The 26,660-nt window shown below is 38.4% G+C and overlaps 1 protein-coding gene across 1 annotated transcript in view; it reads left to right on the top strand.

The window, feature by feature from the left end:
• macf1a (microtubule actin crosslinking factor 1a) overlaps positions 1–26,660 on the top strand; it is a 325,705-nt gene that overhangs the window by 241,491 nt on the left and 57,554 nt on the right. Inside the window, 2 exon segments of the mRNA XM_055156981.1 lie at positions 24,754–24,915; positions 26,052–26,222. Of these exon segments, the coding sequence (XP_055012956.1) occupies positions 24,754–24,915; positions 26,052–26,222 (333 nt within the window).

Raw genomic sequence — 26,660 nt, 5'->3', positions numbered from 1 at the left:
CTATCTTTAAGCTTTTTATTAGCACATTGTTATTACGTGTCTTTTCTGCGCTTGTAATCCCACAGTCGTCGACGTAGATTAGTCAAAATAGTCACTACCTACTATTAGAATTAGACTTGGACAAACTTTATTGATCCACAAGGGAAAATACTTAGACACAGTAGCTCACAAGTCACATTATATTACAATAACAAAGAGTGAAAAATATAAAAATGGTAACAATATATTCTAAAAACAGTAAGTAGAAATAAAAATAATGAGACTGTCAAATAAGCTACCGTATTTTTCAGACTATAAGTGGCTTCGGAGTATAAGTCACACCTGCCAAAAAGTGTGCGATGAAGAAGAAAAAAACTAATATAAGTTGCACTTTTTGGGGAAATGTATTTTATAAAATCAGAGACCAGGAACCGACATTTCATCTTGAAAGGCAAATTATAGTAATAACAACAGAACAGAGAACAAGAGGCTGAATAGGCGTTAATATGTTAACATGACATATGAACAGTTATTCAGATAATTATAGCATAAACAACAGGACATAAGTTTACCAAACTCACAATCTCACTCCAAATCACTAAATCCATTAAATTCTTCATGCTCGGTGTTACTTCTGCGCGATTTCCAGAGATAAACCATAGATCCATGAGGTAAACAGCGCACCGCTTCCTCTTCTGCGTAGCTGTCGTCAGACTCAGCATCAGTTCCAGTTAGAATTATTCCGGCCTTTCTGAATCCCGACAGGATGGTTTCATTTGTCACTGAAGTCCAGGCTTTGTCGATTCATCCAGTGACTTCCAGGAAAGTTACATGTTGCACCCTCCCAGTTGCCGTGAAGCTGTGTTCTCCATCCCCGCTTTCCGCCAGTCCCTCACAAATTTCTCACTCACTCCAAACTTTCTTTCTGCCTTTCTTTACCGTTTTTCAGCTGAATATTTCACTATTTGCAGCAAGACAACGGCTTTTTCTACAGGACACATGTGCAGTAGAGAGTGAAGTGACAGTGGTACAGGAGTAATAGTAGTACTAGATACTGACACACAAGCCTAGAGCCTCTCACAGTTGTCAGTCTGAAAATTTTAATATGTAAGTCGCACCGGAGTATAAGTCGCAGGACCCAAACCATGAAAAAAAGTGCAACTTATAGTCCGAAAAAGTAATTATGTAAATGTATATGTAAAACTCTCAGGTGCTAAGGGTGTGTTTTGAAATAAAAAATGAATTCTTTTATCTGCTTTTCACTTGCTTTAGCAGTAAAAGTCTGGTGTAGTCCTGCAGAGCTGCCCCGCTGTGATCTGATGCACCGTGTTTGACAGGGCCGTCAGTCTGCATTCATCTGGGCCGTGTCCGAGTCCGTGTGTGCAGCCGCTCTCGCTCTTATCTCTCTTATCTCCTCTTGTGTCTCCGTGGGTTTACTGTGAGCTTAATGTGGAGATTGTGCATAGTTTGTGTTCGGAGCCTGGTCTGGTTTGCGTAACTCTGACTCAGACCTCTGGCTCAGGCTAAAGTGAGCTCAGATGTTTTTCATAGTTTAGTCTCAGTTCAAAACGCTTCTACCAGGAAACTCCTTTGGTCACACTGCTTGTCCCTCACACGGCAACTACAGTCACATTTAGTGCTTTGAGTGAGTGGAACTTTGTCATTTCTGATTTTGATTTAAGTTTGGAGCATTTAGATCAGGTTTGAGGAATTATTTTTTTCCATAGGGCCAGAGAAACAAAATATTGTATAGAACCGGGCCAAAATCTGCATAATATTAATTGCATTTCTTTATAAAAAGCAGTAAATATCATTGTTTTGACAAGCTGATCAGACTGGCAGGAGTTTATGTCATGACTCAGCAATGAAAAAGTGAGGTTGCCTTACAAAAAATGTCATTTCAAAACACCTCTAAAATAAAAGCAATGCAGCTTTAGTCCGTGCATGAGGTAAAATGATAAAACATGTTTATTTTGTACTTCCAAATGAGCTAAAACGGGCCTAAACAGAAGCTGCACAATGTCCAGGTCTGATTGTGTTGTCATTTATTTATTGTCATTTATTTTTTTTATCATTCTTTACGATGTTACTTGCAGTGTTAAAGGTGCATTGTGTAACTTTTCTGGTGGAGGGTCTGTCAAATGCTTTCCTCGGTGGAGATGTTATTGTTGTTTTTTTTGTTTCTGCAATGTTTCACAGTGTGGTATTAAACCTTTCTATCTTCATGGAGAATAAACCAGACCAAGTTACAGGTCAGATCAGGTTTTTCTAGGTATTTTGGTGCTATAAAACCAGCTGTAAAGTAGGAGTGTGCAAAAACATCTAAATATCAATATATCGTATTGTTTAATGTGATGATACAGTATCGATATCATGGGCTGCTGTATCAATATATCACCATGAGTACTTTTTGTATATTTTACAAAATTACTTTGTTGCTGAGCTAGTTTTGTTGTTTAGAGAAAGGAAACAAATTTATTTGACATTTTCACTAGGGATGAATATCGTGATATTGTATCGTCAAAGTTCTCACAGTAATATCGTGGACCATCACAATATATCGAATTACAAGTCTCTTTGCTTAAATTAAGGGTTATGCTGCAGCAATAGTTAAAAAAAGACAGAGAACTACATAAACCATGATCCTTTGCTCCATGAAGAAATAACAGTTCTAAGCATTTTTAAGTCTTGTCAAGGCATTTTAAGAGGAAAAAGTAGCATATTAACAGTTTTAGCTGTTGAGCCTCCACAAAATATTGCAATAAATCGGATGTATATCGTGAAAATATCGTACCGAGAGATTTGGATATTGTTACATCCCTAATCGTGAGCCTCCCCACCATATCGTGAGCTTTCCCACAATATCACAATAAATATCGTAAATATCATGAGGTTCATACCGTGAAGATATCGTATCGTGAGACTTGGATATCGTTACACCCCTAATTTTCTCTGTTTTGAATGATTAAAATGTTTGTGTTTCATATGAACTTTGCACAAGAAGTGGTTTAACAAAGACTTTTAGTATCACAGCCATGATTTAGCTTCGAATCGATTTGAAATATATCGTATCGAATCGAAAGTGCACTGTATCGAGATATGTATCCTATTGTGGCCTATGTATCGTATCGGCAACTTCTTACTGATACCCATCCTATTGTAAAGTAGAGCTGTTTAATGTCATACTGTGGAACATTCCAGGCAGAGCAATGACATCTCCCTAGAAACAAGCAGGTGACAGATCCCCAATCAAAAAGTTGAGGTTATTAAATTAAAATGATTGTGTTTCTGCCCTTTTTAAGCTTAAGAGACAAGGCTGCAATCATCTGTGAGAAAAAAAATTATAATAATGAATGACTATTTTGACCCTTTTTTTTGTTTATATTATTTTATTTCTTGTCATTTTCACAATAACTTTTTCAAACTAATTGCGCAGTAGCCTGACAGACCTTAACCTCACTTCCCCACAGGAATAGTAATTACGCACAATTTGGACCATTTTGCTCTCCGTAATACATGTGTTTGGCTTTGAGAACAATTGACCCTGTGTAGCGACCAATTTAAAAGAAACTCAAATTACTCAGGTCTGAATTAGATCTATTCTCAAGCACAGAAAGCGTGGTTGCTCGCCGCGATGCCGTGACGTATTTGTTGACGTCTTTGGTCTTGTTTAAACTGCGGTGCCTTCATTATATTACAGTTTCCATCCATCTGGTCCAGCCCGGGTTGCATCTCATTTACTCTGGCGTTTAAGTGTGTTTGGACCAGTATAGGGAAATGAACCTGGGCAGAAGGCAGATAATGCCGTCGACGTAATGTAGGTAAATAGAAGATAACAAGATCACGTCCCATCCAGTATCCTTTAGGGCCGTAAGATTTGTTTATTGCTGTGGGATGTCAGGTCTCAAGTCTACAATATCACCGCATATTATGGCATATACACAATCTAAATATATTATAGGGTGCGTACGTAAAGTTTAGTCTGTAACTTTTTGATTAGAGGTCCCTAATCCTGCTTTGTTTTTTTACAGATATGTCATTGCTCTGCCTGGAATGTTCCATAGTATGAAAAAAACAGCTCTACTTTACATTTATTAAACTAAATGTGGTTTTATAGCTCAAAAATATCTACAAAAACAGGCTTTCTTGACTGAGCGGGGTCGCCTCTCCGCAGATCTGACCTGTAACTTGGTCTGGTTTGGTTTTCAGTGAAGATAAAAAGGTTCAAGGTTCAAGACGAGCAATAACAACTTCACCAGAAAAGTGACACAAAGCACTAAGGATGTAACAATAACCGAAATATCGTGATATCGTATCGTCAAAAGTCTCACAATATATCGAATCACAAGTTCCTTTGCGTAAATGCATGGTTTTATAGTAGCAACAGCTTATAAATATCAGGAACTACATATCCCATGATTCATTTTGGTGCAAACAACATGAAGAAATATGTTTTTTAATTGAATTCTTTGGATTATGATGGAAATAATTCACATTAAAATCATGTCAAGGTGTTTTAAAAGCAGAAACGTGTCCTGTCTACAATTATATCAGCCTCTCCCAATAAAATATTGCAATAAATATCGTACCGAGAGATGCATATCGTGATAATATCGTGCCGTTACATCCCTAATGAGTTGGCTGAATTGGTGAATGGCTCATAACCTAATAAAATTATGACTCTATATACAAAAGAAATGTATTAAACAAGACCTATTATGTGTCTGTTATATACTTATAATCTATGACATTCTTGAATCATGAAGTTATAATTTGGACATTTTAAATCACAATATTCATCTATAATTACTTAACACAAAGTAGCTGATTTTTTTTTTTCATTTGTACAATGCAGAGACTAAAATCTAGCCATGTTAAAATTACTTGAATTAAAAAACTTGTACTAAAATTTGAGTAAATTTCACTTAACAAACAAAACGGAACAAGACTTTTTGTACTTAAAATATGAAAATACATCTTGCGGCACTTAAGATGAGAAAAACAACAACTCTTTAAACTTACTTAAAATAAGAAACAAAATCTATTATTGCTTGAATTAAGAAAAACACGCTTGTTCCATTGGTAGATAATTTTACTTGTCAAGTTGAATCGACTCAGATAAAGTAAAATCTTCTTAATTTAAGTCATTTTAACTTACCTAGATATTGTTTTTTGCAGTTTATCAAAAGGACTACACGACGCTGCCAAATCACTAATTAAGAAAGTAAAATCGAAGAAGGAAGGAAGTACAGAGCAGTGGGCGTGTACTGGTGGCGGAGAAACTAGGAGTTAACTTGAAAATAAGTGATTAAAGATCAAACGTGCACGAATTACTCCAAATACAATAAAAATGTTAAGGAGAAACAAACACAGCTCTAAAAAGTCGATTTTGCAGAATAGGTCAGCTTTAAAATCTGTGCATCATTCGTTCATTTGTTTTTCATATAAAGCCAAAAATAAGAACTATTTTCTTCAAAGTGAAAAAGCAGATAACAATTCTTTTTTTCAGTTTTCGATTTTGTGTTTAAATGAATAATGGAAAAAACGGGATACTGCAGTTTTCGTGACTTAAACTGCAATGCCGAACTTTTGCGCCGCATACGGACTGAACCAGGACTAAACCAGGTCCAGGACTTAGACCGGAACCAGACCAGGACTGAGACCAGGACCTAGACCGGGATCAGACCAGGACTGAGACCCGGACCAGATTGGGACTGAGACCAGGACTGAGGCCGGGGCCAGACCGGGACTGAGACCGGGGCTTAGACCGGGACTGAGACCGGGACTGAGACCGGGACTGAGATCGTGACCAGACTGGGCCTGAGACCGGGACTGAGATCGTGACCAGACTGGGCCTGAGACCGGGAGCAGACCGGTACTGAGACCAGGACTGGGGCCAGGACCAGACCAGGACTAGACCGTGATTGAGACCAGGACTGAGACCGGGACCAGATTGGTTCCAGACCTGGACCAGACCAGGACTGAAAATGGTTTAGTCCTGGTTTAATCCTGGTTTAGTCCTAGTTTAGTCCTGGTTTAGTCCTTGTTCAATCTGTATGCGGCGCAAAAGTCCAGCATTGCAGTTTTTTCCATTATTCATTTAAGCACAAAATCGAAAACTGGTTTTGGTTTTGGGCACAAATAATGAATAAAATATTTTTTTCATTTTCTTATTTTTGGTTTTATATTGAAAAACAAATGAACGAATGACACACGGATTCATTAAGTCAGAAAATGTTCACTCCAAATTAGGATCCAAATAACAAAATAAGCACAAATAAAAGAAACATACTTTTAACAATGAAACCAACGTGTGCCAAATCAGATCTAGGCCTCTTCAAATATCAGGCAGTAGCTTTTCGCCAATACTCCCTCTGCATTTTTATTTTTGATGGATTTGAAGGCACTAAATTGAACTCCCTCTGTGCCCTAAAGTGATACTTATAATAATTACGCGCTGAAATCCCCCCTCTCTTATCTGCCCCTGCCCCCTCTCTCCTGCCCCCCTCCCTCCCCCCTGCCCCCTCCCTCCCCCCTCTCTCTGCTGGTGCTGCTTGGATGCTTGTGTTGGAGAGATAAGGAGGTGAGAGGCGAAATTCTACTGCCCCTGCCAACAGCTCGGATACACAAACATTAAGTCAAAACTGTCCTGGGATTTTAAACCGAGATATCCGATAAAACGATAAAACGGAGCCAAAAGTGAAGTAAAGCGTTGTATATTTTGGCGTAATTTTGCAGTACAAATAACCTTGCAATTCTATATGTGACCGAAATGTTAGAAATTAGAAACTGAATGATAAGAAATCGCTCATTTTGATGGTAGCGTTAAAAAGATAAATAATAAAATGCATTCTTGGTTGGCAGCACTACTAATTCTGTTCTGTGGCAAACAAGGAACAGTTTATAATAACTTTTAAAGGTGCATTGTGTAACTTTTCTGGTAGAGGAGCCGTCAAATGCTTTTCTCCATGGAGGTTTTATTAATTGGGATGTTTAACAGTGTGGCATTAAACTTTTCTATCGTCATGGAGACCAAACCAGACCAAGTTACAGGTCAGGTCTGCCTCTGAGAACTGTCTCCTAAACCAGGACTGAATCAGGACTAAAACAGGACTAAACTGTTTTCATTCCTGGTCTGGTCCTAGTCTCAGTCCTGGTCTGGTCCTAGTCTCAGTCCTGGTCTCAGTCCTGGTCTGGTCCCGGTCTCAGTCCCGGTCTGGTCCTGGTCAGGTCACTATTTCAGTCCCGATCTGGTCCTGGTCTGGTCCCGGTCTCAGTCCTGGTCCTCTTCCCGGTCTCAGTCCTGGTTCTGCTCCCGGTATCAGTTCTGGTCTCAGTTCTGGTCTGGTCCCAGTCTCAGTTCCAGTCTCAGTTCTGGCCTCAGTTCTGGTGTGGTCATGGTCTCAGTCTTGGTCTCAGTCCCGGTCTCTGTCCTGGTCCTGGTCTCAGTCCCGGTCTCTGTCCTGGTCCTGGTCTCAGTCCCGGTCTGCTGACTGACAAATAATGAAGAAAATAGTGTTTTTTTTTCTTTATTTTTGGTTTTATATTGAAAAAACGAATGAACGAATGATACACAGATTTGCTTCTTTATTTTAGGTATTTTTGAGCTATTAAACCACCTGTAGTTTCATAAATGTAAAGTAGAGCTGTTTAATGTCACACTGTGGAACATTCCAGGTAGAGCAGTGACATATCCATAAAAACAAGCAGGTGACGGACCCCCAACCAAAAACGTTACACATCTTATCCTTAAGGTTTTTGTCCTAGTCTTCGCTTATGTGTTTGAGCAGAGCGAGCCTTTTGTTTGCAGTAGTGCCCTCCCTGTAGCGCCCCCTGGAGGCTCGGTTCAATGATGCGTCCTGGCAGCGGGCTCAGGCAGAAGGCCCTGGATTAACATGAAGCTCATTTGGACTCCCAGAGCGTGGAGTGAAGGTGGAACAGACAGACAGATGGACCACACCACATGCTTTTATACACACAGACACGGACAATACAGACAGACAGGAGAATTTTAGAGATTTTTGTGTATTCTATTGTGAATTAAATAAGTAGGTCAAATCTATTTTCTATTAGCAGGCTCATCGACAGAAATTTTAGGGGCCCGGGGCAAGAAGATTCACATGGGGCCCCCTCTAATATAAATTAATAGGAAGCTGGACCAATTGTGGGCTCGTGATATAGACTCCTTTGCTGTTATTTATGTACTAGTTTTAGTTTTGTAATTATTCAATGTAAATGTACAATGACGGCCTGTTTACTTGTGGATAAACATGACAAAATATTTTATCGGAAGTGCCTTTCATTTAGATGGTGATGGCATTTTTGGGGGTTTAAAAAATTCAAAAATCTGAAACCACCTTCCAGAGTGGAAAAGTTGAATACGCTCCGCCCTAGCGTTTCCGTCTACACTGCCAAAGACGCAAAAGTCTGGTCAGATCTGCTCAAGTCGTGTACGCGTTTACGTCGCATACATCACCACGTAGCTTCACCACCTCGCCGCCTGACATGCATACCCAGTCGAATTCCACACACTTTTGCGTCACCGTATGCACGCAGATTTCCTCCCAAAAACGCTTGTCTAAACGCGGAATAAAAAGTGAAGACACGACACCACTTTTGAGTCTCCCGTTCAGACCGTCGTCATATAAACGTAGCCTTTTCAGGTTCATTTGGTCTTAAGATAATTTCTGTTATTAGGTTCTTTTTTCAGACCAAGGGTTTGTTTTCATACCGTCAGCTGATTTATACAGGTTTGGCACTGTCTTCCTGCCTTTGGAGGCAGAACGACACCGCTATCTGCAGTCTAACTTCCTCAGGAAAGAATCCCAGGTGTGTGAGAGTAAATAAGCCCCCTCGTCTTGGTTTATAGTCCCGTGCGTGGTTTCACCAGAAGACAGCTCCAAAACTTGTATAAATCATCTGACACGTAGACCACAGTGATCAGTCGAAACTGTCATGTATGAAAACAAACTCTTGGCCTGAAAAAAGAACCTTGAATTATTGTAGAATGTAGAGTTGTCTGACCATTAAGCCACCAGTTCTTTCCATGATTTTCAAGGTGCCCTGTGTTGTTTTATGTTGGTGGAGAGTCGGCCATTTGCTCATCCCCACTGAGTTGTCTCTGTGGCATTTGTTTGGGTTTAGGTTTTTCATTCTTTTTGTTATTTACAAGGCAGTCTGAATCATAAAAGTCCATTGTAATAAAACAATGTCTAGCAGGTTATGCACTGACATCATTTTATTGAAGCGCCACGATAATTTCAGACTGAGTGGCACTGAGGCAGATCTCCAGGCAGCACAACAAACGAAATCTGTTTCTTTGCTTTTTGCTTTTTTTTTTGGCTGCATTTTTGTCCAAATTAGCTTTAAACTACAAAATGGAAACTGAAAGTAGCTTCTTTGTTGTTGCTGTGACTCTGCAGGGTTTAGTTATCTTGGTAGCCAACGACAGAGGGAGATAAAAGGCACTTCAACTCACTCCACAATAATTAATCTCATCACACAGACTCACAAACATTTAAGGAGTTCAACTGTGTCTGACCCAAAGTGTTTATCAGTGTAAAATGTGCCTGTAGTCTGCAGTGTCCCTGTAGTTTAACTGTTTACTAGTTTTCTGTGAGTGTTGACTTGATTTTCTTGTTTAAAATGTCAGATGCAGAGTAAATATTTAACAGTTTTTAGCAGACTTTTCAATTTGTTATTAAGCTGCTGTATCATATTTTAGTTACGTTTTGGGCTTTTACAGAAGAAAATATCATTACTTTTTTTTTTTTTTTTTTTTTTCACTTTACTTTACTTAATTTTAACTTTTTTTTTTAACTTACTTTTTACTTTTACAAACTTTAACACACAATACTGGACAGAGATAACGCCAGGGGAGGGGTAGAGTAGCCAAAGATCACACATAACCAAAGTTCAGTTCAGTTTACATAAAAAAATTTAATAAAAAATATTAAAAATAATAATAATAACAATAATAATAATAATAATAATAAAAATAATATAACAATAATAATAATAACAATAATAATAATAATAATAATAATAACAATAACAATAATAGTAATAATAATAATAATTACATACATACATAAATACATAAATAAATTGTTCAAAATTTCCACTGGATGTTAAGTGGATGGTTTTCTAATAGTATTTTATCTCGGACAGAAAAATGGAGAAGTAAGGTTTACGAATACTGAATTTACATTTGTGGATATGAAATTTTGCCAGGATGATTAAAAGATTAATTATATTGTATTGTTTACTTTTCATGTGATGCATTTTGCAAAGACCAAACAGCATGTCTTTAAAAGAAAGGGTAAAATAAGACATAAAGTTGCGTTTGTGTTTGTCGAATTCCTTCCAAAAAAACCGAGTCTGGACAGAAAATATCATGGCTTGAGACTGAAAATCATAGTGTTGTGACGTCATGCATAACCTCTGTACTAAAACAAGCTGTGATTCTGCTGAACATCAAAATTCACCACTGATCCAACTTTCAGATCCATCTTTCCCATCATCTTTTCCCTCCTCGTCATTTCCATAGTAACGGGGATGCAGACAGAGGCAGGTTTTGTGTGGAGCAGGTGCCTCCTCGTCTCGTCCTTTTAAACTGGGATTGATGGGATAATTGGAGCTTTCCAAACCAGCGTCAGGATTCAGCAGGAAAGATGTGAAGAGGGAAAGGAAAAACTAACTCCACAATGTCCAAAGCTTGTTTATATTCAGCTTGCTGCATGGTGTAATGTAGGAAAAAATGTCTGTGTATTAAAATTCCTCCACATTACTATACTTTAGCTTTGAATGCATGGACATGGCTTCTAAAAGGATTTAAAGAGGGGGTATTATGCAAAAATCTAGTTTGTTTGAGCTTTCTACCATGTTATAATGTCATCAAAAACACTCTGTTCCACCTTGTGATGTCATTATGATGTCACTAAGAATTATTTGGATCATTTCAGTCCTGGTATTGCTGATCTAAAATAGCTGTGAACTTAAAAACTACCGCTTCATGACATCACCAGGTGGAACAGAGCATTTTGAGCTTTGTAGATGTAGATGACAGACTAACAATAAAGAGTTACCCAAACATGTGTAAATATTTAGCAGTTATAGACTTTTCTGTTTGTTATTAAGCTGCTGTTTCATATTTTAGATGCGTTTTGGGCTTTTACAGAAGAAAATATCGTAACTTTTTTTTTTCTTTTAACACAAAAAATTATGAACTACAAATGATGCATTAAATAACAAAAATACTGGACAGAGGTGGGGTAGAGTAGCCAAACTACTACGTCAACTTCACTAGAATTATTTGGATAATTTCCATCCTGGTATTGCTGATCTAAAATAGCTGTGAACTTAAAAACTACCACTTCATGACTTCATAAAGTGGAGCAGAGCATTTTAAGCTTTGGAGATGTAGACAGACTAATAAGAAAGGGTTGCAAAACACAACTCCAGGTCTGTTTTTGAGAAAGTAACAACATTTTAACATGACTTAAAGCTCACAGGAGTCCATTTTGCGTAATATACTGTAAGTTCTTTAAGTTGTTACAAAGCCTGAATCATTCTTAACAAACACTTTTTCATATTGTATTAAGACACGCACTGTATATATGTTGTAATTATACAGTGTTATCATGTATTTAAAAATGTAAGAAGCTGTTCTGTTCTGTTCTATTATGAGTACAAACAAAGAGAAGGCTTCTGCTGCTTGTTCATTTACTGCTGTGAATGCTCTGGGCATTTGCATCACATTTGTTTGCACAGCACAGTTCATTGTTTCGTTAGAGGCTGAAACAGGATCGAAATATTAACCCCTTCATATCTGGATCCAGCTACAGTAAGATTGATGACAGATGACACCAGTATATACCAGTATATACACCAGTATATACACCAGTATATATACACCAGTATATAACAGTATATAACAGTATACAACTGTATTTATACCAGTACAATTACAAAGCTGTGTAAACAAGAGTAGTATAGAAAAGCAAGAAATGCTTTGGTGTGTTCATGTGTTCATGCATTGATTCACACTACTTCCTTTTATGCTTACATTACTACTACTAGTACTACTACTACTACTACTACTACTACTACTACTACTACTACTACTACTACTACTACTACTATACTGATACTGATACTACTACTACAACTGATACTGATACTTCTACTACTACTATAACAACAACAACTGATACAACTACTACCACAACTGATACTGATAGTGATACTGATATTGATACTACTACTATGGCTACTATTACTACTGCTACTGCTACTACTACTACAGATGATACTGATACTACTACTACTACTACTATGGCTACTACTTCTACTACAGCTGCTACTACTCCTACTACGACTACTACTACAGATGATACTGATACTACTACTACTACTACTATGACTACTATTACTACTGCTACTACTACAGCTACTAGTACTACTTCTAATGCTGCTATTACTACTGCTACTACTAGTAGTACTACTACTACTACGACTACTACTACTGCTACCGCTCTGCTGCTACTATTACTACTGCTACTTCTTTTTCTCCTACTACTATTGCTATTGTATGTCTGTTGTTAAGTCTTTATATTTATTTATCTTATCTTTGCTTGTTCTTATTCTCCTGTTCTTTTCACCTTTGCGTTGCAACACTGTAATTTCCTCATAGCGGGACAAATAACTTATCTTACTACTACTGTTACTACTACTACTACTACTACTACTACTACTACTACTACTACTACTACTACTACTACTACTAGCTGGCAGTATCTATTGAATCAGTCAGTAGATTCTCCAAAAAACATCGTCTCTTGTTTTGAAAGTACATTGTTGTCAAAAATACAAGTTGAAATCTAACTTTTTAAATATTTCCTTAACTTTACAATAGTCTTATTATAATATTTACAAATATGGTGTTTTTTGGTGACCTGGTTTTGTCTGTGCAATGAAAGAGAAAGCCCCGCGGAAGTGAGGAAGGAGGTGGATTGAAAGACAGGAAAAGGAGGCTGAGGTCTGTCAGGAAGAGAGAGAGAGGAAACCGAAGGAGCTGATAGCAAATGTGACACTGTTTAACTTAAAATATATTACACTGATTTTCCTCATTATCCACTTCTACTATTGTCCTTTATGCCTAAGATATCAGAAATGATGTAGTGTTTGGCTGGACCCTGATGCTTTTTTTTAAGCATTTTCACTGTTTGTACAATGACGTAGTTTTTTATTATTATGCACAAGTTATTTCTATTAGAGCTATGACTAAGACTTTTGTTTTGTTGCTTTGCTTCCTGATCAAATTAACTGTCTTATGCTTTTTTTTTTCTTTAATTTCCTCTTTAATATCGTCACTCACTTCACAGTTTAATATCTGATTTGCTTTTGTCATTGTGTTTTAATAGGTGCAAAACGTTCTAATTAAAGATGAAAACAGAAGTAAGCAACACAAAATAATGTTCAAGTTTGCATTTAGTTCAAGTTTATTGTATTCTCAGACAATTTGAAGAAGACTGTTGTGAGTTGACATTGTGATAAATACATAAATTATGATTGGACATACTGAGCTGTGTCTAGTATAGCCCTATTTGCACGGGATTAATTTTACCTGTGGACCTTTGGTGATTTGTAATAATTGTAGGGGACGCCTGAGATCTTAATCCCATGCGAATACGCCATGTCTGTAATTTGTAAAGTAAAAATTCCACCACAATTTACCTACTATATTTTGCCAAATACAGATGTCCGGTGATAATACTAGTCCCGTGAGAATCTGCATCTCAGTGTTTGTTGTTGTAATTGTGCGTCTTTTCTTTCCGAGTTCTTTTCTCTTTCAATCTTAGACCCCATTTACACTGAAACGAATCCGCGTATCACTCTATCACTGTATCGGAAACTATCTATGTCCACACACGTCGTTTCTGTGTCCGCAATCCTTCCTTATCCATGCAGCTTTGAGCATATTTGTTTACATTTTACAGAAACGAAACTTAAAACCACATGGCTAATTTGCATGAACTGAGTGCTCAAAAAAGCTCGCTCCTTGTGCGTTAATGCGGTTCAGCTTCTGTCGGACTAAAGAACACGACTCAGTGGAATATGAGTGTTCTTTCTGTGACAGAGGGGTGTTCTGCTGATGGTGAGTCTGTTCTGTGCTTCTATCACGTTGGAGGTGGTTCATGTTAAACTTTTCAGAGATTATACGTCTGCAGTCTCTTAGCGTTTTGGTGGTGAATTAGCTACTTTGCGGTGCATAGACCTACATCAGCGTATCAGCGTTTTCAGGCATCCACACAGTGAGAGATCAGATCTGTACTCAGATGAATTCGTGGGAGCTGGCGGCACTAGATCATTCTGTCTCTGGAGCCGTTTTCAGTCGGATTAGTGTGGACGAACACTGCATCCACAACGAAAACGACTCTAATACGTACCAGTGTGGATGGGGCCTTAGTCAAAGAGTGCATTTATATCCACATCAGTATCCCAGTTATGATCAGGTTTTTTGAGTATCCTGGTTTCGTCATGATGCATGTGTACGCAGTATCCTGTTTTCAGTATCCCAAATAAGGCAGAATCCGGGTTACGAGAAACCAAGATACTGTTGCTTGTATATTCCGATAGTAACTGCATATACTGCGGCATGTATACGCAGTATCCCGGTTACTGCCATAACTGGGATACTGACGTGCATATATACGCACTCAATATCAGTAAAATAGAGTAATTTATGGACTTTGCTGATCCCGTGCAAATGCGCTGCAAGTAACTCAGTGGTGGGCCATAATTTGCAAATAACCAGACGTCCCCAGGTTATAATTATCTCATGCGAATAGGGCTTCTGATGTTTATATGTTTACCTCATGATGAGTGAATATAGGGCAGTGACATACAGCAGACTCTATGGACAATGGTGCGTGTTTGTTTTGTATGAGGGACTATTTACTGTAGGCTGTAACAGGGTGAAGGGAGATGAATGCGTTTATGAGCCCGGTGCAAAGTAATTAAATGACTTGGCTATTTCTGGTGGCTGTAACTAACTGGGCAACAGGTCAAAGAAGTGAGTAGTGTGTAAGGAATGAAAAGTTTAAAGTTAGAATAAGCTTAAAGTTACATTGTGTATCTTTTCTCGTGGTGGGTCCATCAAATGCTTTTCTCGGTGGAGATGTTATTGCTTTGTTTGAAATGTTTCACACTATGGCAATTCATCTTTCAGTCTTTATGGAGACCAAACTAAACCCAAGTTACAGGTCAGATCTGTGGACAGTCAAGAATACCAGTTTTTCTAGGTATTTTTGAGCTATAAAACCGCCTGTAATTGAATAAATGTAACACAGAGCTTTTTAATGTTACACTGTGGAACATTCCAAGCAAACCAATGTTGCACCTTTAACCTGCGATGAATAAAAAAGCTTATTTTTCTCAAGTATCGAACCTCCCAGTTGTAATAGATTCCAGTAGATTTGAGTCATGATCCATGTTGACACCAAACTGCGGCCAAAGCGGAAACGTCAGTGTTGTGTTTGTGGTCTAGATGAAAAATAGATTTTTTCAGTATTACGTTTGCAGGTTTGTGAGAAGATCTGGCAGCTGTGACGTGGGAAAGAACAGGGGAGACGCAGATCAACACAGGTCGACAAAGGACGCGTGGAGGAGGTGTGATGGAGAGAGGGAGAGAGGGGGTGGTAGAGAAGGAGGAGTGGAGAGACGGAGAGAGAGATGGAGGGAGATTTGGAGAGATTGGAAGATAGTGAGGGGGAAGAAGAGATTGGGGAGGGTTGGAGGGAGAGAGAGAGGTGGTAGAGAAGGAGTGGAGCGAGAAAGATTGAGGGAGGGAGGAGAGAGAGATTGAGTGAGAGGGAGAGAGTGGGTGGTGGAGAAGGAGTGGAGAGACAGAGAGAGAGATGGAGGGAGATTTGGAGAGACTGAGAGGAGGTAGAAGATAGTGGGGCACTGGAGCGAGGAAGATTGAAGGAGAGATGGAGGGAGAGATGGAGAGTTGCAGAGAGAGGGGGTGGAGGAAGGTGGGAAAGTTTGACAGAAGGAGGGAAGATGGAGGGAGATTTGGAGAGATCGGGAGATAGAGAAGGGGAAAAAGAGATTGGGGGAGGGTTGGAGGGAGAGAGCGAGGCGGTAGAGAAGGAGTGGAGCGAGAAGGATTGAGGGAGGGCGGAGGGAGAGATTGAGAGAGGGAGTGAGGGGGTGGTAGAGAAGGAGGAGTGGAGAGATGGAGGGAGATTTGGAGAGATTGGGAGATAAAGGAACAAAGAGATTGGGGGAGTGAAGCGAGAGAGATTGAGGGAGAGATGGAGGAGGGAGAGCGTGAAGAAGAGATGGAGGGAGATTTGGAGAGGGGGGAAGAAGAGACTGGGGAGAAATGGAGGAAGAGATGGAGAGTTGCAGAGAGAGGGGAGTGGAGGAAGGTGGGAAAGTTTGACAAGAGAAAGAGGGGGAGCTAGATAGAGTGAAGGAAAGATGGAGGGAGATTTGGAAAGACAGGGAAATAGAGAGAGGAAACACGAGATTGAGGGAGATTTGGAGAGATAGAGGGAGAGAGAGATGTATTGTTGGGGGTGGTGGAGGAAGATAGCAATGGAGAAATGGAGATAGATTTGGAGAGAGGGGGAAATAGAGAGAGAGAAGAAGAGGTTGAGGGAGAGTTGGAGAGAAAGAGAAGAAGAGATTGAGGGAGAGTTGGAGATGTATAGTTGGAGAGCGAGGGGGGTGGAGGAAGGGAGGAATAAGATGGCAAACGCGAGATCGAGATAGATTTGGAGAGAAAGGAAGATAGAGAGAGTGAAGAAGAGATTGGAGAGAGCTGGAGAGAGAGTGAAAGAGAGATAGAGGGAGTGAGAGGGATGTATAGTTGGAGAGAGAGCGGGTTGGTTGATTGGAGGGAGGGAGGAGGAAGATAGTGAAGGAGATATTGAGATAGATTTGGAGAGAGAGAGAAGAAGAGATTGGGGAAGAATTGGAGAGAGAGGGGGGAATGGAGGGATGAAGAGATCAAAAATTGGAGAGAGGGGAAGGACGTGGGAGAGACTTGGAGATAGAGAGAGGGAAGAAGAGATGTGGAGTGAGTTAGAGACGACAGAGGAAAGGAGAGGGACATAGAGAGAGAAGGCGTGAGGAATGGAGAGAGAGGAGAGTGGTGAGGGAGGAAGGTGAGAGTGTGTGATGGATTGATTGTTGGTGTGAGCCTCTCCTCTGTGACAGGCCGGTCCCGTGGCTGAGGTGGAGAAGAATGACAACAATGTGGGACAGTGTCCAGAGCTTCAGTGGATCCAACCACAGAAACACAGAGAGGAGGAGGAGGAGATGAGGGAGGAGAGAAGGGAGAGACGAGGGGGAGAGACTTGGACATGTGCAGAACCAAGAGAGAGAAAGTCAAATGTTACTTTAATTAGTATTTTCAGCATAACTTTAGTTTTGTTTTGCTCCCGGACAAATTTAAAATACTGAACTGAAGTTTTAAACCGTCAAAAGTTTGAACAAAATTTTTTTCTTTCTTTTTCTTCTTTATTTCCATGATTATTCACATTGTAGACTCTCACTGAAGGCTGAAAATCTATGAATGAACATATATGAAATGTAGTAATCATTCATTCATTACTGAAAGAATAGTTTGCGGCATTGTCAACATAAGATTTTTTTTAATTTACTACAGAATTCCATGCAAAAAATATATATTCTTTGTCATTTTTGTTAGTAATTTATCATAGTTCAGAGCTTTTGTGTCTATTGCAACTTTACACTCAAAAACAGGCACTCTACATCTACATTTTTATTTATTTTGGGCACAATAATCCGCCCACTTCACTATTGAGCAGTCTTGTTATGTTCTAAGTGATTGACAGATGTTTTTAACCAATCACAGTGAAGTATAGATGAGATAAACCAAAACAGGATAGGCGACATATATACAGTAGCTTTGTGTCATTCTGCCTGTCACTTCTCTGAGTTCAAATACTACAGTGAAAGTTGTCGATGAGTTATTGTTTTGTGTTTGTAATTACACCTCCGTCTTCGTCCAGGTTGTGGTCCAGGATGGTGTGCGCGTTGGATAAGGTTTTTGGGCGGGGCGGGTCAGGCCTCAGCTCATTGTTTTGGGGGCGACAGACTTCCTGTTTGAGCTCGACGCCCGTCACCACAACACAGCTGTTTCCACTGAGCAGCTCTGTGCAATAACAGATCCAGAGTCTCATTCACAGCCTCCATATGCTCTATACAGGGGTTTCTTAAACGGGTCCATATTACGCTATTTTATGATCTATGTTATAATGTTGTTCTCTCATCGCAAACAGACCTGGAGTTGTGTTTTTCGTTTCATTCACACATGTTAAACACGCAAAAACCTGCAGATTTTAGTTCTTCTCAAACTAATAACACTCTGTTCCATCTTGTGATGTCATCAGGCAATCGAGGAAGAGCTCCACCGTGTTTGTAAACTTCACACAACTTCACTAAAATCATCTGGATCATTTTAGCCTTACAATTTCTGATCTCTACTAAACTAAATTGAAAACTACGCCTACGTGACATCACAACGTGGAACAGAGCATTTTGAGCTTTTGAGATGTAGACATGTGACAGACTAATAAGAAGAGGTCACTCAAACGTGTGTGAATGAAACAAAACGCAACTCCAGGTCTGTTTTTGAGGAGGTAACAACATTATAACATGGCTTAAAGGTCACAAGATTAGATTTAGTGTAATATAGGATCATGGATTTATAATAAAAACTGAATAATGGGCTAGATCGACTAGTGGCCGCTCCAGGTACTGCAACTTTTGGGAACTTGGGCCCAGAAAGAATTTTCCCGTAGAGCGCGATGCATTTTTTGGGAATTCAGACTGCCCATGTTCGGCTGACAGGTCATGAACAACTTTCAAACAGGTCAGATTTTGCAGGGATTCTTTTCTATTTTCACAACATAAACTCGTTAAAAATGTTAAATCTTCAAAGCGCCTAAAATGTATCTTTGTAAAACTCTCGCTCTGATTGGTCCAAAGCTCGCCCGTGTTGACAAAGTAAATGCAGAAGTGAACATTTTTTTGATGCACGATTGAGCACAGGCCACTTAAAACAATATGACGCCATCTTGGATTCATCTTCCAGATTTTATTATAGTTCTATGTGTAGGACCTTTAATCTATTTACCCTCTTTTGATTTATTCATTATTTAGGACTAACTTAGCCACTGTTTAGTCTTGTTTTAGCTCTGGCTTAGTCTCATTGTAGTCCATGTTTAGTCCTAATTTTGGCCTGACCTAGTCCGGGTTTAGATCTGATGGTACTCGGAAAACCAAATATTATCTCAGGCGGCCGGCTACTTGGTGTGAGAAACTTGAGAACTCTCCTCTATGAATGCAAATATAAAAATGTACTTAACCGTTTGTATTGTTTTAAGCCATTATAGCAGGATTCATTACACATTGAGTGAGAAATCTGCAACCGACTCACTTAAAGGTGCATTGTGGAACCTTCTGGATATGTCACTTTAATCTGGAATGTTCCACAGTGTGACATTAAACAGCTCTACCTTACATTTATTCAATTACAGGTGGTTTTAGAGCTCAAAAATACCTAGAAAACAGACATTCTGACTGTGAGCGGGGTCGCCTCTCCGCAGATCTGACCTGTAACTTGGCCTTGTTTGGTCTCCATGAAGGTAGAAAGGTTTAATGCCATACTGTGGAACATTCCAGACAAAGCAAAAACATCTCCTTGGATAAAACTCCACCAGAAAAGTTAGACAATACACTTTGTAAATTTAATATTCACCATTTTAGCTGCAAGATGGAACCTAATTAGTTATAGAAATCAATGCTTGAATGGTCTTAATGAGCGAATCGTGAAGGCTGCAATTGTTAAAGTAAAATAAATGAAATGGAAATGTCTTGTCTTTGTTAAAATTAGCTTTCATTGTCATTTTTGGAACACTCCCGAATACAAAAATACACTGACTTGGGCACATTTTTGGCTCTGTATCACTATAATCTATGAAAACAAAGCTCACCGAAGCAGACGTCAGTTGTGTTCAAATAAAAGGAGAAAATTGCGCGGCCTACATCTACTAAATGAAAAGAGCTGATGTGTGAAGTCGGTTAATTAGACTCTTTCTTGGTATAGAGCCACCAGCCTGATTATCACTGCATGTTTTAGCGCTGCTTTTAAGGTGTCATTTTTACAGTACGTTTATTTGCGTTGGAAAATGTCTCTGTAGTATGATAGAAGCTCTTTAAGATCTAGTATTTTTTGCCATATTTATTAAATTTGAGTAAATTAAAATACAATATAAGCATGGGATGTAACAATAACCAAAATATCGGGATATCTTATCGTCAAAGTTCTCACAATAATATCGTGGACCATCACAATATATCGAATTACAAGTCTTTTTGCTTAAATTAAGAGTTATGGTGCAACAATAGCCTAAAAAACAGAGTGAACTACATAGACCATGATCCTTTGCTCCATTTCGGTGCAGATTACATGGAGAAATAACAGTTCTAAGCATTTTTAAGTCTTAGTTCTTTGGATTAAGTCTTGTCAAGGCGTTTTAAGAAGTACAGTTCTGTTTAACCTCCTTAAAATATCTCAATAAATATCGTACCGTGAGGCTCATACTGTGACGCTATCGTATCGTAAGACTTGGATATCATTACACCTCTAGTATAAGCATGTTTTGTTTTGAAAGCTCACAATTTCTTAAAAAAAAAAAAAAAGCGGTTTTCTATAGTTTTTAACACCTCTCTTTGTTTTTCTTTCATTCTCCCTCTCAATCTCTTTGCATTTCCCTTTCTCCTTCTTTCTTGTAGTTTTGTAATACTTGCATCAAAATTTCTGCACTGATTACAGCTGATATCATCTTTCCCTGTGGGTGTGACGCTAACTGAAAGCACTTCTCTGTCAGAATTGATTTAATCTGAGTTTTATTTTAACACAATTAGCCGACTTAGTTCAATCAATTAAACTTTATTTACAGAGTGCTTTTCTTACAAAAATGCAACACAAACAGTTTTTGACTCTCACATTTTAGTACACTGCAAAAAAAACTGTACCTAAATAAGTTTAAATGACTTAAATTAAGAAGATTTTACTTTATTTGAGTAGATTCAACTTGACAAGTAAAATTATCTCCCAATGAAATAAGTGTGTTTTTCTTAATTCAAGCAATATTTCATTTAGTTTCTTATTTTAAGTGCACAGAGTTGTTGTTTTTCTTATTTTAAGTGTAGCAAGACAAGATGTATTTTCATATTTTAAGTACAAAAAGTCTTGTTCCACTGGCAGATCATTTCACTCGTCAAACCTTTCTTAATTCAAGCGATCTAAACTTGGCTAGATTTTAGTTTTTGCGGTGTAGATCCATCAATCAAACTCCTAACCAGGACCATGAGTGCTCGAACTGATCACAGGCTCCTAAAAATGTGTTGTTTAAATCCGTTGTACCGTAGATCCACAGCACGATGTCACTGCAAAGTTTCATTAAGGTCCCGAAAATCTGTTATTTTGAGACACAGCGATGCGAGAAAGAGATAGAAAACAAGAGAGACAGGGAGATGGAGGTCTGGTTGTGTTTCTGGTCATGTTTCTGGTTTGGGTTTTGGCTGGTCCGGCTTCACTCCTCCGGGAGAGTCCTGCTTCTCTCTGAATGTCAAGCCTCAGTAGTTTAATGTCATTTGACCCCAGCTCCATCTCTCCGGGATTTAGAGGGGCCAGAGTGATACGCACCGGTTTGAGGAATACTGGAAAGACAGAAAAAACTGGGAGACTTCTTGATTACTATGTTAATTGGTAGTTCATTGTTGGATTTGCAAATTGGCAAGGTTTTATGGTGCAATTTCTGGGGTATTCATGGTTATTTGAGGTTCTTCCAATACATTACGGCTTACGTAAAAGGTAAACTATGCAACTTTTCTGCGCTGAGTCTGGTATCAGTTTCAGACATGTTATTGCTTTGCCCAGAATGTCACACTATGGCTTTAAACTGTAAATTATCTTTCATTTATTCATTTTCAACTCATTTATTGCCCCAAAATATTTGGAAAAACAAGCATTCTTACTGTGAACGAAATAGTCTCTCCATAGATCTGACTTGTAACTTGGCCTAGCAGTTTCACCTGCTTGTCTCCATGGATATAGATCAAATTAAAGCCATAATGAGGTCAATTTGGAGACTACAGTGAATGGAGAGATCTGGTAGGCTTTTAAAGATGTATGGTGTAATTTTTCTTTTTGGAGGAACTTGCATTTATTCAGTTACCGGCATTTTATTGCAAAGAAAAATACCTGGATCTGGTGTCCATGGAGATAGATTGTTTTTTTTACGATTAAGGCTGGGTATCATTAAGAAGTTGCCTATACAATACATACCTTGATACATAGGCCATGATACAATACATATCTCGATACATAGGCCACGACACGATACATATCTCGATACACAGGCCATGGTACGATACATATCTCTATACTTAGGCCACGATATGATACATACCTCGATACAGTCCATTTTTGGAATTGATACGATATATTTCAAATCAATTCGATACGATTCAATAAAAAATAAAGGCAATATCATGGCTGTGATACTAAAAGTCTTTGTTAAACCACTTCTTGTGCAAAGTAAATAAGAAACACGCCCATTTTACTCATCAAAACAGTGAAAATGTCAAATTTGTTGCATAAAAACGAGTTTCCTTCGTCTGAACGAGCAGCAAAATTGTAGCTCTGTAAGAAAATAATTCAGTAAAATGTACCAAAAAAATACTCTTGGCGATGTATCGATACAGCGGCCTATGATATCGATACTGTATCATCACATTAAGCTATACGATATATCGATATTTCTGTATTTTTGCACATCACTATATGCGAGCTGCTTTTGAATGTTTCTTTAAGGGTTTCATACTCGTCTCGCTGTGTGTTTTTGGTCTGCTGCCAGAGAAGGTGTGTTTAGTCTTTATTGTCGGGAGTCTGGCTCTATTGCGGATCCAAAACGGCCCCGGCCCCTCCGCCCTCTTCATAAACGTGTGTGTGTGTGTGTGTGTGTGTGGTGATGTACTACCGCTGGGACTGTTTAAATTTGTGATTAAGTTTTGTCGACTCAGCTTTTTCCAGTCAGGCCCCAAACTGTGTAATCCTCTAATCCTCCGTCTGCCCCTCCCCACCGCTCTGTCTGAGGAGGCTCCCATCTCCCACCTCGTTAATGGAACAGTGAATCAAGATCTTTGTAGTGAAACTGGTCCAACTGTAGTACTCTGTGTTGTTATAGCTTTGAGTTGAGTAGGTCTTTACTATAGAGGGACATATATTTTTTAACCTCAAACTGTATTTTTATCTTTGTCATGGATCATTTTTATTAGAACTGTGAATCAAGGTCTTTGTAGTAAAACTGTACTACTGTGCTGTTATAGTTTTAGGTCTTTACACATAGGTATGCATAATTGTTTAACTGCAAACTGTATTTTTAGACATTTTTACTTTATTGCTAGTTACTTTGCTAATGATATTTACATGCCATCATTATGGATCATTTTATCACAAAGAAATGATAGTAATTCTGCATTTTGGTGTAGATTGAAGCAGTGTCCTCTCATCTGTAGGGGTGTGCATTACCTTGAGTCTGACGATACAATATCTATCAGGATATGCATGTCACGATTCGATATATCACGATACTAAAACAATGGATGACATATTGTGATTTATCAATAATTACTTCTAATAATACAGTCAACTAAACCTTCCAAGAGAACACAGCTGTATGAGATATAATGTATTAAATGTTTTGAAATCATGAGAACAGTGAACGTAAATAATGATTTGATGATATGATTTGTGAAAAATGTTATTTAAAAAATTGATTCGGATCCACTTTGAATCTATTTGAGAATTGTGCAATGAAGTATCACTGAATAGATTTTTTTCTTACACTCCTACTCACCTGTGTCTCTTACTAAGATTATAAAGGTGAATAAATAATATAGTATTTTCCTTTGATAGAGGAGATGCCCCTAGTCTATTTTGGTCTACTTGAAAACAAACTGAGCAATAAATTGGCATTAAAAATGACGCTTTTTGCTTGTTGTATGATCATAAATATAAAGAGACTTTAACTTTTAAGGTCTTATATTACACAAAATTGAGTGTTATGAGATTTAAAGCATGTTATAATGTTGTTACCGCAGCGAAAACTTACCTGGAGTTGTGTTTTGTTTCATTCACTCATGTTTGCGTAAGCCTTTATTATTATCTGTCTACATCTCCAAAGCTCAAAATGCTCTGTTCTACCTTGTAATGTCTTGTTCAGTAGAGACTGGTAATTCCAGGGCTGAAATGATCCAAATGATTCTAGTGAAGGTGTGTGGAGTTTCAACCTAAATATGCAGGGTTTGTGTGCTAAACATGGGATAATGAAACAAAACACAGCTCCAGGTATATTTTTGATGAAGAAACAGCGTTATAACGTAAGAAAATCTTCAACTATTCTTTTTGAATTGAAAGCAGTAAGTTCAAAATTAATTGATTATAGAAAAAACGCAAACAGAATACATCAATAATACACAAGAATGGTAATTACAGTTCATCAGTTCACTGTTTAGTCTGAAAAGTGACGACCCACAAAATATGTATTCAAAAATGATTCAAATAAGCATCGTCTGTACCACTGTAATGTTAGAATGAAACAATGGAAAACAATGAATAAAAACCCTCTTATTCTACAATATTTCGTGTCTCTTTTGTTCCAGGCGGTGGAGCGGGAGCAGGTGGACAGTATCCAGCCGAAGTTGCAGCACGTGAACGCGGTGGGACAGGGCCTGATCCAGAGCGCCGCCAAACACACCGACACGCAGGGACTGGAGCACGACCTGGAGACCACCAACCTCAGATGGAACTCACTCAACAAAAGGGTACGGAACTACGGTTGTCGTGATATCACATGAAACGACAATATTTCACCAAGTCTGAGTGTCCAAAATGATGTGTCCCTTCATATTTTCTATTCAGTTTCCTTTTGTCTTAATAAAATGGCTTCCAATATTTATTTCCAGAACATAAACAATATATATAAAAAAAAAAAACTGAAGTAAAAAGATGTGTACAGCAGTCAGAGGAGAGGAGATCCAAGGCACTCTGTAGTATGAAAGATCATTTTTACAGCATGAACCTTTCCATTAAAAAGATCCAAGCATGTTTTTGATAATTACAAATGACTGAATCTCGATCTGTTTTACAGTTTAATTCATTGCACAGTCCTAATATTAGATTGGTTGGCATAAAGGACACCATGATAGCTTATAGCCTAATGTTTTCAGAAGACAAACTGAACCTTTACCAAAAATAATAACTTACTGACACCTTTAGTATAGCTAAGTGGAGATACTGCTCTGTCTGAAGCTCTGTTACCGAAGTTAGACTTTAATTCTAGCTTTGTTTTATCACAATCTAACCATAAAGATCTGATTTACTTGGAACTACAACAGGTGTGCTGATTTTCACTTTTTAAATACCATTAAAGTCTCTTTTTCAGGTGGACAACCCTAAATGAACGCTCATATTGAATGATTGTTTTACTCCATTTTGTATTTTTTCTTTCCTTTTCAGACCATACATATTAGGGATGTAACAATAACCGAAATATTGTGATACTGTATCGTCGAAAGTCTCACAATAGTATCGTGGGCTGTCCCAATATATTGAATCACAAGTTCCTTTGCTTAAATGCCTTGTTTTATAGTAGCCAACACTTATAAACATCAGAAACTACATATCCCATGATTCATTTCAGTGAAGATATATGTTTTTTACTTGAATTCTTGGGATTATGATGGAAATAATTCACACCAAAGTCTTGTCAAGGTATTTTAAAAGCAAAAAATGTTTCTAGCTACAATTATATGAGTCTCTCCAAAATATCGCAATAAGTATCGTACCGAGAGATTTGGATATCTTTACATTCCTAATGCATATATAAAAAAAATGTACAATTGAGAACAATGTTTTTAAGTAAGACTTTCCTGCTCACCGCTGCCCCCTCTGTCCTCAGGTGGCAGAGCGCATTGCCCAGCTGCAGGAGGCCCTGTTGCATTGTGGGAAGTTTCAGGATGCTCTGGAGCCGCTGCTCAGTTGGCTCAGCGACACAGAGGAGCTGGTGGCCAATCAGAAGCCTCCGTCTGCAGAGTACCGCGTGGTCAAGGCACAAATACAGGAACAGAAGGTACTTTATACTGAAAAGCACTACTACACCTTAACCTTAACGACTAACAACATGCAATTGATTTATTTATATATACAAACTTTACATAATTAAAGGTGCACTGTGTAACTTTTCCACCACTTACTTGTCTTTATGGAGATGTTATTGCTTTGCCTAGATCCCACTGTATGGCATTAAACTTGTCTATCTTGAATTTCCTTTTGGGATCAATGAAGTATCTATCCCCATGGAAACAAGCAGGTGGCAAGTTACAGGTCTGATCTGTAGAGAGGCGAGCTCCACTCACAATAAGAATGCTTTTTTTTTGTCCCCAAGGTTTTTTTTTTCTTTTAACACTAAAACACCTGGCATAATAATAGTACAAATGCTAGATAGGTTTAATGGCATACTGTGAACCATTTCTGACAAAGCAACAACATCGCCATGGTAATGGGGCTT

Source organism: Boleophthalmus pectinirostris, unplaced genomic scaffold (genome assembly GCF_026225935.1).
Source record: "Boleophthalmus pectinirostris isolate CB_2022bp ecotype Guang Dong unplaced genomic scaffold, ASM2622593v1 HiC_scaffold_21, whole genome shotgun sequence".
Lineage (NCBI taxonomy): Eukaryota > Metazoa > Chordata > Actinopteri > Gobiiformes > Gobiidae > Boleophthalmus > Boleophthalmus pectinirostris.
The sequence above is the reverse complement of the archived record's forward strand: the minus strand, read 5'-3'. Positions and strand labels throughout refer to the sequence as shown.